We start from the raw sequence: 12467 nt of genomic DNA, 5'->3' as shown, positions 1-12467 counted from the left end.
AAAACCAGCATAACATTAATTATACTGCAACTGCAACATCTAAGTTTTGCGGAACATACAGTGTACGCTGACTAACAGACGTGGTATGACGGAGGTCCTCTCGAGAGCCGTGTGTGTCCGTGATGTAAATCGACCCGCACGCTTCTTCCATCACTCTGTAACACACGCCCATCCGTAAGGGCTTCTCCTCACGTGTGTCGTGGAGGGGATTGGGGGGAGAGGTGAACTTATCCTGTGTGCTAGCTGCCCCCCTCCCTGAACCAACCGCGAAATGAAGTCGCTCCGAATTACCCGGGACGTGCCGAGGTCCAGCAAGCCATCCACATGGCGATGATCAGAAAACAGGCAAAGAGAAGCTGGTTAGGTTTGGCCAACATCCCTCAGACAAGGACAGACGGGAAGAAGCCGCAAACTGTTAAATACGCAAAATAATTTCTTTTAATTTTAAATAACAGCAGGTAATCATAATTCCTAGTCTCTTTTGTGCAGGATTCCCGTAATTAGAACAATAATTAAAGTCAGAATAATACAGACCACATTCAGAAACCTTCGAAGCCTGGCGGTGTCTTGTTTTCCAAGATACTACACAGCAAACACAGTAACGCAGTAACTGTTTACATTGAGATGAGTGATAAACAATGAGTGAACAGTCTGAACATGACGCATCGATCGCTACCTAGACAATCGAGCTCCGGTAAAATCACACTGACTTGGTGTGACCCTGACGTCAATATCGTAATAGAACTTTCTTGTTCAATGAATTAATACTGAGAAAATAAATGAAACGATTCCCGTACTGAGAGCACTTTGAAAATAACTCACTGTTACTATTTCCCAGACTAATCCAGAAATGTGTGACTGTGGTCAAATGTTTCTTGCAATGAATCACACACACACACACACACACACAAATAAATAGGCCCTCACCCCATTCCTTCATGGGCTGGAATGTTTGGCAAATGATATATCCATCCATCCATTTTCCAAACTACGTATCCTACTGGGTCGCGGGGGGTCTGGAGCCTATCCCGGAAGCAATGGGCACGAGGCAGGGAACAAGCCAGGATGGGGGGCCAGCCCATCACAGGGCACACTCACACCTATGGGCAATTTTAGTAACTCCAATTCTCACTGACTCAGCATGACTCAGTAACTCAGCATGTCTTTGGGGGGGGGAAACAGACGTTCCCAGAGGGGGAACCCCACTACGACATGGGGAGAACATGCAAACTCCGCACACATGTGACCCAGGTGGGGACTCGAACCCGGGTCCCAGAGGTGTGAGGCAACAGTGCTAACCACTGCACCACCATGCCACTCCCCAAATGATATATCAAGTTAAATATATCCATACAATGTGTCAAAAGAAATTATTTGTTACTGTAGCTTTTTGAGAGAACAGGAATACTCTGTGGATATTATGTCATAGGTTAGGTAAGATCTACCCTGTGTGTCCTACTCCAGTAGGCCTATCAGAATATAGTATCCCAAATATCAGTTTCCATGTAAACACATTCACACAACCTATTTAACACAAAACATTCACTCCACACATACTCTATGCTATTTCAGGCTATTGATTCCTGTTTGGCTCTCACTGCAACGTCAAACCGTTAATAATGATTTCCCTGCCACCTGGCTCTGTCCGTAAATCCAGGAATTTTGGAAGGAAAGGTCTTGCTGCACTTTTACACACAACATTCCTCCAGTGTCAGGACAGCTCTGCCTACTGATTACCTGTCAGAGCTTCAAGTACAAATAAAACATCAACTTATCATCCTCACTTAAGTGCCTAAACTATTGCCAAGAAAAGTATTCCGCCTGGCCATAAAAGTGGAGGTAAATTCTTTGCTGTCTGATGACTAAATTTATTAGCAGATTACATTACACTAGAAAAAAAATCAGTCTGTAGAAAGGAAACTGGACTCTCTTACCCAAGGAACCTCATGCTCCACGAGAGCTAGCCCTTTACCCTCATGATTATTATGACTGTTATTGTTATTATAGAAATCTAAAAGTAACATCACATCTCATTAGCCCTTCCACCTTCATTCAGTATTGTTTATACATTTACTTTTCACCGGTTGTTACAGAATCAAACTTTTTGGCACCATATGTGCTTATTTGATAGGTAAATAACAGTCTTTCTTTGACTTGTTGGGTTCTTCTTCTGTTGACTGGCACTATCATTTTGGTCTATGTAGACTTTACTTGGGCGTAAGGAGCACTCATTGAGCAACTTAACGAATTGCTGCTATGGTCAGAGCTCACTAGTCACGCCAAGAGGCCCGTTTCATGCCGACCACGTAGCTGGACAGATATCTGGTGTCACTATGGAGATGGGAGCAGTAGGGTATGGTCATCCTTACCCAGAATGGCTGGTATGGCATGAGAGCAGCAAAAAGACACAGCATCCTGGACGTCCTTCACATCTAATACATCTAACGCACAATACATTTGAAAATGTTAAGTATTGCTAGATGACACTGACTACATACGCTTATCTCCAATGGCAGCTTGGGATTTGTAATATTTGAATGCTTTCCGGTTCCCAAGAAGGACACAGCTTCCATGTAAAGGGCTTAAATCAGCCCAGCTGGTACACTGAGCACAGGCGAGGTGCCAACAATCAGGACATGGTCTTCGAAAGGAGTTTGACTTGGCCAAGTGCATCTTGGCAGAATAAATAACATCCATAAATCATTGAAGATTTCTCTCGGGCCTGGTTTACTTACAAAAACAAAATGCTTTTTTCTTAACTTTCTAAGGGTTGCTCAGCTTAGATAGTTAGAATTCTTGGAACTTGGTTGCTTCCTCCTAATTAATCTCTCCTGTTGGTCTCAGGAAACAAAACTCGGCTGGATATTCAAGCAGGCAAGGCTCCGTATCCTCTGCCTACCCCAGCCTCCATAACTAAACGCGAGTGACTTTCGCCTGCATATCTGACTGAGGTATGCTCAACAGGAGGATTCAGCAGGCGCTTTTAGGTATCTTCATTGGTCTTTCATACATCTGAGCTTCATGTGGACAACTAGCCACCCCCAGCCCCCCATCCACCTCACTCCCCAATAACTTGTGGAATTCAGTACAAAGCAAAGCCTTTTATAAACTCTGTTCTATTTTTAGAGATTCATTTCAAACAAATCTTTAAAGGTCTCAAAAGGACCCATGGTACAAATGGCTAAACTCCAGCAACATGTTGATTATTTAAATAGTCATGTCTTTGTGGAGCTTTTAAGGGTCTGCTGAGCAGAAATAGTCAGATCCATGACTCATTCTTAAAAGTCGGCTCCATTGCTTTGAGTTTCCATGTAATTATGCAACGCTGACGCATCCGGGACGATTGCTGAAATCCGTTACATCCTCATGACCCCCGTCGAGCATCTAAAAAGATGTTTTTCTCAGCTTCCAGAAGCGCTCATTTGAAGAGTCATCTCAAGAATGGTTTCTTCCCAAAACAGAATCCTAGGGCACAGACCACATAGAATGGGCTTCAGTTGGACTAGCTCAACAGTAAGTCAACTTAAACCCTCTTTCTGATCTCATGTTCCAGCTTCTCCTGGACATTCAAGGCCCAGTGGTGGAAATTCAGATTCAAATCAAACCTGTAGCAATTTCACCATCTGAAATTTTACATATTTTTTTTAATAATAGATACTTTATTGATCCCCGTAGGGAAACTGTCTTTACACCTCCCACAACTTGCTGTTTTTTCATAAAGGAAGTTGTCTGCGAAGGGCTGCCACCCGTAGCGGCACCCAGGGAGCTGGGGGTTAAGGGCCTTGCTCAAGGACCCACAGGCTGAGGCTGGGTTTGAACCTACAACCTTCTGATTACAGGCACACAGGCTTAGCCCACAGAGCCACACGCTGCTCCCATTTGTATTATACCTCATAATAGACAGACAAGACGTTGAAAAACAATCAATACAAACATTCATCAAAATTCAAGAACGGCCCGATTTATTACAAAAAAAAAAAAGATGAAGCAGATGGAGGACTGAAAGCAACATCACTAACCATCTGAAACATTCGAAGACACCACAGGAGGAAGGAGTATGTGGTGGAACTGAAACAGTTTTGACTTCACTTCTGAAGCTGACAAAACAAAGATCATCTGCTTATTTTACAGCCATTCCTTACGACCCAAAGGAGGCCATGTGAAGCCAGATCCACTGACACCATATGGCTTACAGGCTCTGGCTTCGTCTAAGTGCACATCATGCAAACAAAACACACTAAGAATTTTCGTTCATAAATCTTGCCCACTGTGCTTCAGTAGCACTTAGACAATTCACTAGGCGGTGAGCACCATTGTATATACATCAGCTGGCTACACATGAAGGCGACGCAGTCAAAATGTACATGAAAACACAAGGTAACTACAAAACCTAGTAGAGGAAGGCTAAGAAGTGTCTCATATTTACAAAAATTACTCGTGAGCTATGATTTACTACAAGGTTAGAAGATGGCTGGAAGTCTTCTCACACTGTGGCTTCAGCTGCCTGACAGGTGTGCACAGCTTACACGCCCTCAGAAGCAGGGGTGTAGCCCTACAGCCTGAGGGGGATGACAGGCCAGTACTTGGGCTGCTTCTTGTCGCATTTGCGGTCAAAGGTTAGTTGCATAGCGGTCTCCATGCCCTGGATCTTGGCGGCGTCCTCTCCGTACAGCTTCTTCATCTCCACCCCACGTCTCTCTCCCGGTCTCTCCAGGGGTGGCCCAGCCCCATACATGTGAACTCTGTGAAGGTCATGGTCAGCCTGCAGGTAAGGGCCCTGTCGCTCCGCCTCCAGCTGCTGTAGTTTCCCTGTAGTTGGACATTTCAGGAGGGGGGGAGAGAAGCACTTGACGCCACGTCGTGTTTTTGGCACAAATGCCACCGAGAAAATAAGGCTCACATTTCATGAGGGACACAACTCAGATTCTCAAAACGTTCTGCATCATTCCCAGATCTATTGGATTCAAGTGCCCTGGGAGGATCCACCTGATATGCACAGCTACCAGAGCTCTCTCTGATCCAAGACAAGCAGAAGGGGAAAAAAAAAAACAACATTCTCTGCATTTTTTGTTTTGGAAATTTCTTGGTGATGGATTCTACAGATCGCAGAAAAAGCGTGGCAGCCCGTACGCCTAAACACCAGAAGGGTCAGTGTGAGGTAACACCCACCCCCAGCCTCAGACCAAGAGGGTAGCCGGAGGTGCAGTAGTGCGTCAGCTGCCCTCCAAAGGCCATGCAAGCGGCTGCAGAGACGCACTAAACATGGTGTGGAGGCAAGAAGTCCCACTGGGGGAGATGAACGAGTCTCCCTTGGAAGATGTTTTTCTTTTTTGTTTTACTCTTAACCTTTGCATTTCTCAGAGCCGAGCAGATTTCAGCCTCTTTAATCAGAATGTTGCCAAATGCACGGGCACTGCCTCCCCGGATTGAGCCGTATGAAAAGGCTGCTCAGTCAGGCAAAAGAACAGAACAGGAACAAAGCTCCCTGCCTGCCTTTCTACTGAACAGATTTGAATAATTACAAAAAAAAGCATTTAGGGCAATTTAAGTGAGAGACGGGGGATAAAGCCCCAGTGTGGGCAGGGAGTCGAAGGCCAGCTGTAAGTCCTGCGAAAACGTGAGAACGGAACTGCAGGAATAAGACAGAGATGAGCGGGATGAACAGCTGAACAGTGGGGGGGCAGCTGGAGTAGCCAGAGACGAGACGGCCATATGATTCCTGTTGCAACTAGCGCTGATGTTTTTTTCCTGTGGAATCAGGCTGGGGGGGGGGGGGGTGGCGGGAGAGTTAGGGATTATGGATCTGAGGAGTCAGCACAAAAAGCGGAACGGAGCCGGGCCTGCGTGCTTACTGGGTCCACGGAGGCCCAAGACATCCGGTGCAGCTTAATCATGGAACACAAGATGACTACTTTGTGTATAAAGGGCTTTGGAGGGGGGGCTATGTGTGGAAAAAGTTCCCCAGTTTGAAGAAATGTGTCCCCTTGGGGCTGGACTTTACACACATTATTGCCGATTTCCACACTGCACTCCAAGGAATGTCATGATAACTCTCATGGGTGTACAAATCACTAGCTGAAATGTACTTCTCTTGTAAAACGGCATGACTGATGCAGCCTAAATTGCAGAGATAATGGGTTTTCACACTAAGCTGGAACCCGGATACCCTGGCATTTCCAGAGAGGTTCGTTTAAGACGGAAAGTCATTTCTATTAGGTTACTTTAAGTTCCCAAAACTAGTGACTAATCATTCGAGAACCACGTATGTTTCTGTTGTTGCAGATACAGGCTGCAGGGACACTGAGCGATGGGCTGCTGTTCCCAGGCTCGCAAAAGCTGGCCTCTGGGACCAGCCCAATTAAGAGGGGAAAGTGGAAACTCTCTCTCTCTCTCTCTCTCTCTCTCTCTTCCTCAGCAAAACTCTATTGCCAGGCAACCAGCACAAAAGCACATCGCGGAAAACCATAAAGGCCAATGGCCTGCTCGGGCAGAGACAAAGGAGGAGACCCTGCTCTGTTCTGTCCCACGATCGGACAATTTATGAGCACCACTGTTCTGGTAAGAGAATCCAATGCTGTGAAGAGAAGAAAAATGTGTGACAAGATATGACACAGCTGTCTATATAAAGTATGCTCAGTTGTATGTAAGCTTTAAAAGACATAAGAAGCAGGCAGCACTCTGGATTTTGTCCCTGTCCTTGGTAGGAACAGGAGTCTATTTTCCTCGCACAATGACACCTGCAAGCTTGGAGAGTGAGGCTGCCTGCACTAGACTGCTGCAACAACTGGACTCATTCTCCTCTGTATGGGGATTGGGCGCCAGTGTTACCCAGACTGAGGAAGCCTTTTAAGGCTACTTAAGCACAACCGCAATCTGTGCAGAACCAGAGAATAACAGCAAAAAACATGCACAGCTGGATAATCAAAATCTCCTGTCCTAGCCAATAAAGCTTCAAGTTTTACAGCTTGGCATCCTGTTGAGAGCTGTGGACTATAACGGCAGATACTACGCCACTGGGGGAAGGCTTTTACCCAGTCATGATGGTAAAACAGCTCACTAGTGCCACCTACAGGTCATTCCGGCACCTGTAGGATCTAAAACTGGGCAGTTGCATTCAAGAATTGAGTAATTAGCCATTATGGGAGGCGAGCAGTTATGTGTCTTGTGAGATTGACCACCGAGCCCCTGAGGACAGTATTTTCTGGACTGAATTACTTCTTACTGTGTGCAGTCTGTGCCTGGCACACGTGGCCAGTGTGCTAAGCAGCTAACCTTTATCCCAGCCAAATCATTCCCCTACCCAGATAATGGGCTCTCTAGCAGATACCACCTTTCTGCTGGGTGACATATGATGCAAAGGTTAAGTGATGCCTTCCACTTTACACAGATACTCTCTGGGAAGCTGAAGAGAGATGATGACATCCTTGGGGGGGGGGGGGGCAGATTAGAAGGTTCCTAGTTTGAACCCCAGTATTGTCAAAATAGTCACATTTGTTTTTGGTAATCTCTCCCCCCCTTGCCAGGCACGACTCCAAACTACCAGAATAGCATTACTTTTAAACATACCATCAAAATACAGTGTATTGTATATCGGGGTATGATGGAAGGCATGAGGGTATGAAATATTTGATACCACCCATGACTAAAAGCACAATTTCATTTATAAGCAGCTGGTGACATATCATCTCCTAAAAAGTCTGCCATTAACTCACTGAGCTCTTCCCGGTGTTGCTCTGTCTGGGTGAAATACTGCCGCAGCTCCTCCGTGATCTCCATGTTGCTAACGTCGCACTCGATTTCACTTTCTGACTCGCTATCGGAGCTGCTCTGCTGGGGCCCAGGGTACCGAGCTGCTCGCGGCCTGGCACCTTCCCTCAGCGAGCCGCCCCTGTCCTCGCCAACGTGCCAGTCTGCGTAACGCTGGGGTACGGACGCGCCGTGAAACGCTTCCATGGCCTTTCCGTAGGCTCGTCGGTGCCTCTGCAGCCAGACCATAGCCTGCTGGTAGTGCTGCCAGTACCTAGAGTACACAGGATGTGAAAACCAGGAGACGACATCGCTGTGGTCACCCTGAGGAAGGTGAGAGCCAGAGAAACGACAGTTAGCAGATTACTGAACGCACGTGGGACCCAGTGCTTTTCCATTGCTTGACGTGAATCTTCACAATAAAATGTACATATAGATACATGCATAAACATCGAAAAACTAATATTTCCGTTAACAGCACAAAGATCACCATCGTGCAGTTAAATAGCACAGAAAAGATCACCATCGTGCAGTTAAATAGCACAGAAAAGATCACCATCGTGCAGTTAAATAGCACAGAAAAGATCACCAACGTGCAGTTAAATAGCACAGAAAAGATCACCAACGTGCAGTTAAATAGCACAGAAAAGATCACCAACGTGCAGTTAAATAGCACAGAAAAGATCACCATCGTGCAGTTAAATAGCACAGAAAAGATCACCATCGTGCAGTTAAATAGCACAGAAAAGATCGCCATCGTGCAGTTAATAGCACAGAAAAGATCGCCATCGTGCAGTTAATAGCACAGAAAAGATCGCCATCGTGCATTTAATAGCACAGAAAAGATCGCCATCGTGCAGTTAATAGCACAGAAAAGATAGCCATCGTGCAGTTAGTATTATTTTAATGTGATAATTTGCCATGTGTTATCCGCTATAAGGTTTCTTGAATGGTATGAGGTAATCCGACTTAAGTAAAAGATGCGGATTCCGACATAACTTTAGCCATCACAGCTGACTAGTGACTCTATCCCCGGCTGGTGGGTAACCAGGTTAAATACTCCTAATAACTCAGCCGGTTAACCAGCCGTCATATGTAAAATTTGAAAACATAAAAGGACCACAGTGACAAAGACGTATAAATCACACGGACATATCGGTTTAGGATAGAAACACAAAGGCGGCCGCGTTTTACTTTCTAATACGTCTCAATCGCTCACCATCGACACCACGAACTCAGAAACCTACACAGGAAGTGAATACAATTCGCTTCCTTTTCTATATAGTGTAGTTATACTGCCACCTGGCGGTATTCGATTGAAATCCATCCATCTTCCCTTATCCTGAATATGGACCCGTGGAAGCGGGACATTGAGCATATCATAGGCAGGGCAGGGAACGGGATGCCAGTCCTTGTCAGGGCACATGCACGCTTCCCGGGATGGGCTCTAAGCTGAACGGGACTCTGCACTGGTACATGGTTATGGAAGACAAACGGATGCTATGTCATCTAGTTTGAGGAAGTTTAGTTTTGGTATATTTATTCATGCATGTTTCCGTTACTGGCTTAACACAGGCCTATACAAGTGTGTGACTACCAAAAACAACAAAAAACTTTAATAATACACAAACACAAATAAAAAGTATTCAACACTTTCTATTTCAAATCTGAATTTACACATGATAACATGATAAATATACATGTCAAAGAGATCATTTAAATTATTCTTAGAGTTAAGCATTTTTCATGCCGATATACTGTAAAGAGAGTTATTTCTGTCCTTTGAACACTGCCTGTCAGGGGCTGACCTGCTCACTTTGAATCAACAAAACTACAGACTTTTCTCCAGTGACCAAAGATATCCATTAGACAAACTCTTGCATAAGTCAAATTTTACTTAAGTCGGATACCTCATACCATTCAAGAAAATTTGCAGTGAATAACACATGGCAAAATATACTAGTAATATAAAGAGGCATAGCTATACAGGACAGGCTAGGCAGGGAATTGCCTGGGGTCCCGAGCTGGGAGGAGACCCCCGAGGGCAGACGATTACTGTGCATAGTACATTGCAACGACAAACACATGTTGTGTTTTCTGTTTTTCATAAACTTGAAAATAAAGGACTTGTGTTTAATAAATTCTCTCATTAATTTAGACTTCACACTAAAACAATGACGGTAAATTATACCATGCCGCCCTGCGGTGTGTTATCGACTGGGGGTTGGTTCCTCCCTGCACCAATTGCTTCCGGGACAGGCTCCAGTCCCCCACCCCCGCAACCTCAGTTGTGATTAAGCGGTTATGGTAATGATTGGATGGATGGATGGATGGATGGATGGATGGATGGATGGATGGATGGATGGATGGATTATACCACGTGGGGGGAGGGTATGTTGCAGGGCCCCATGGATTTATTTTGCCAAGGGCCCCCAGAGTCCCTAGAATCACCTCTAGTAATATCTACTGAAGTACACATTAAATAAATGAGAGAGATCTCTCTGCTTGCCCATTACGTAGGGCTGGAGTTGTGGTTGTCATTTGTGTGCCTGGGTCTGTTGGTTATTACAATATATATTTATTTTCCGGCCTGTATTGTGTTTTAAAGTCTGTGTTCAGTGAACTCTGTAGGCTATGGCAGGGATTTTTTCATGTGTAAATCTGGTTTTACATAAGTCAGGAGTTGTTTACATTTCTAGGTTGCTGGAAAAAACAGTGTTTGAAAGGTGGGAATTTGGTAAGAGCAAATAAGAAAATGGCATTTCCAAGTTGTTATAGAATACTGACATATTTAGTAAAAATATAAATCCAGTACTAGGTGTGGGTGTGTGGTGCCTGTTTGAGAAGCTGGTTTCCATTTTAACTTTTAACTTGTTCTGTTGTCAAGGCTCTGTTCGGTCCAGCAGACCTGAAAGACGGTTGTATCTGACAGCATGCTGTGAAATGCTGTAAGCTGCATTGGATGCTAGAGGCAGGCAGACAGTTAGCACTGAGCATTTTATATTCAGCCCAATATATCTTTCAGTTCTTGAAATGAATCACACATTGCTCAATATAAGGCCTCAGATTAACATGAAGAACAATTTGAAAACGACTGTTATGGGATATCGAGACGCATTTTTCAAGTATTTCTTTGCTCAAGAAAAACAAATTAGAAAAACAAATTTAAAGCTAACAGTAAGTAAAAGAAAACTTCCTGCACAACTATAAAGTAAATAATATTGTATAAAACCATTCACAACTGTTCTATATGCTAAATTTAGGCCTACCCAAACAATGCAATTGTGCAATTCAGATTAGAGTATCTCTATAGGATAATAAAGCAGGACCACCTCTGGGGTTTATCCTAGCAATGCATCGGAAACCGACTGGAACAGCCACTATTTGATGTGCTGTTTGGAGAACAATGGGATGCAAAGTCAGTTCATTTAAAGAACATTTTAATCTTTGCATCCCCTTTTACTCCTAGATAAAAAATAAACCTTAGAGGCACTGTCAACGTTTCTCAAATATGTAATCGGAATGTGTGTTATCTTTCACTCTTGGATGTGTGTTATTTTCGATATTTTGAAAAAAGGAAATTCTTAACAGAGAATTATCCTCAGATGTGTTAAAAAAGTTAAGCTTTTATTCGCTTAGAAAATATTGCAAGGAGGAAAATCTCTTTGAAATGCTTATTTCTTAATCTGTAGCCTGCACCACATCATTTTCAGGAATTTTTGTGTGATTAATTTTAAAACGCAGTTAAATTTACTAGACACAGCATGTTTCCATTTTCAGATACTGTGATAAACACGCCAGTTAGAGTTGTTAATTTTGTATGTCTAATTTGCATGAACATACATTGAAACTTTCACAGCCAACCATTTCATAAATCATGTGTAATTCCATTTTTACATGGTTTAGAAAAAGCCTTGTTTTTGTTAGTTGTTCTTTATAATGGAGTATGAAATTAATTAGTTTCAATGGAAATGAAAATCCTTAAAAAGGTCTTTTTCATTTCAGGTGCAGCATAAAATATATAAAAGATGCAGAGGTCACTGGTGCCTGGGACAGGGGTATCAATTAATGCATTTCAGGTGTTCGAATTTTAGGTCAGTGTGACTCTTCTGATTGAAGGATTTAGACCCCGTGTCATATTACAGTAAAACGACTGCATATCTGTAACATCCTGTTAACACTTGGTTTTAAAATGTGTCTTTGGCAACTGGATCGCAAGTGTTCAGCACTAAATACAAATGGAAATGACTACCAGGACGCATTGTGATCTGATCACGCAAACCACTTGCCAAGGTGGTCCGGGTAACATTTCACCATATATGTTGTGTAGTGTAAACGCTAATATGTCCTAATGCATCCCTGACGTCACAATAGCTGTGCCTGGGACTATTCGACCCTCTAGGGAGAGTGACATGGGCAGTAAGAACATGAACAAATGTGGTCAGCTGGACACCGATACACACAGGTGTAAACAGCGATGTGTCTCGCTTGTCCACTTCTGATTCGATCATCCAAAATGCATTTTTAAACCAAGCATAAACAGGGCCTAAGTGGCCTGTGATGGGCTAGTATCCCATCCCTGCCTTGTGCCCTGTGTTTCTGGGTAGGCTCCAGGCCAGGAAAAATCTGGATCAGTATTCTCTGGTAGTTTTCTGGTATGTACCAGGAAAGCAAATGTGGCTGAACACTCCCTGGACTGTTTAGTATATTTTACATTGGAA

General features: G+C 43.9%; 1 protein-coding gene across 2 annotated transcripts; it reads right to left on the bottom strand.

Moving 5' to 3' along the window:
• Nucleotides 1-3939: 3939 nt before the first annotated feature.
• On the bottom strand, nucleotides 3940-9023 carry gemin8 (gem (nuclear organelle) associated protein 8). Of its 2 annotated transcripts, none has more exons than XM_049027933.1 (3): nucleotides 8966-9023; nucleotides 7713-8070; nucleotides 3940-4809 (listed from the first exon to the last, which is right to left on the bottom strand). In XM_049027933.1, the coding sequence occupies exons 1-3, from the start codon at nucleotides 8966-8968 to the stop codon at nucleotides 4553-4555; spliced, it is 618 nt and encodes a 205-aa protein (XP_048883890.1). In that variant the 5' UTR covers nucleotides 8969-9023; the 3' UTR covers nucleotides 3940-4552. The 2 variants fall into 2 exon arrangements, with proteins under 2 accessions (XP_048883890.1, XP_048883982.1); XM_049028025.1 differs by having other exon boundaries at nucleotides 8941-8976.
• Between the last annotated feature and the right edge of the window lie 3444 nt (nucleotides 9024-12467).

The sequence above is a fragment of the Brienomyrus brachyistius genome, chromosome 1, assembly GCF_023856365.1.
Source record: "Brienomyrus brachyistius isolate T26 chromosome 1, BBRACH_0.4, whole genome shotgun sequence".
Lineage (NCBI taxonomy): Eukaryota > Metazoa > Chordata > Actinopteri > Osteoglossiformes > Mormyridae > Brienomyrus > Brienomyrus brachyistius.
The sequence above is the reverse complement of the archived record's forward strand: the minus strand, read 5'-3'. Positions and strand labels throughout refer to the sequence as shown.

Excerpts from the sequence above, each read along its gene's own strand:
- gemin8 (XM_049027933.1), bottom strand. Across the intron at positions 4,810-7,712 it reads GCAACACCGGGAAGAGCTCA|GGAAACTACAGCAGCTGGAG; the intron begins GTGAGTTAATGG and ends GTCCAACTACAG.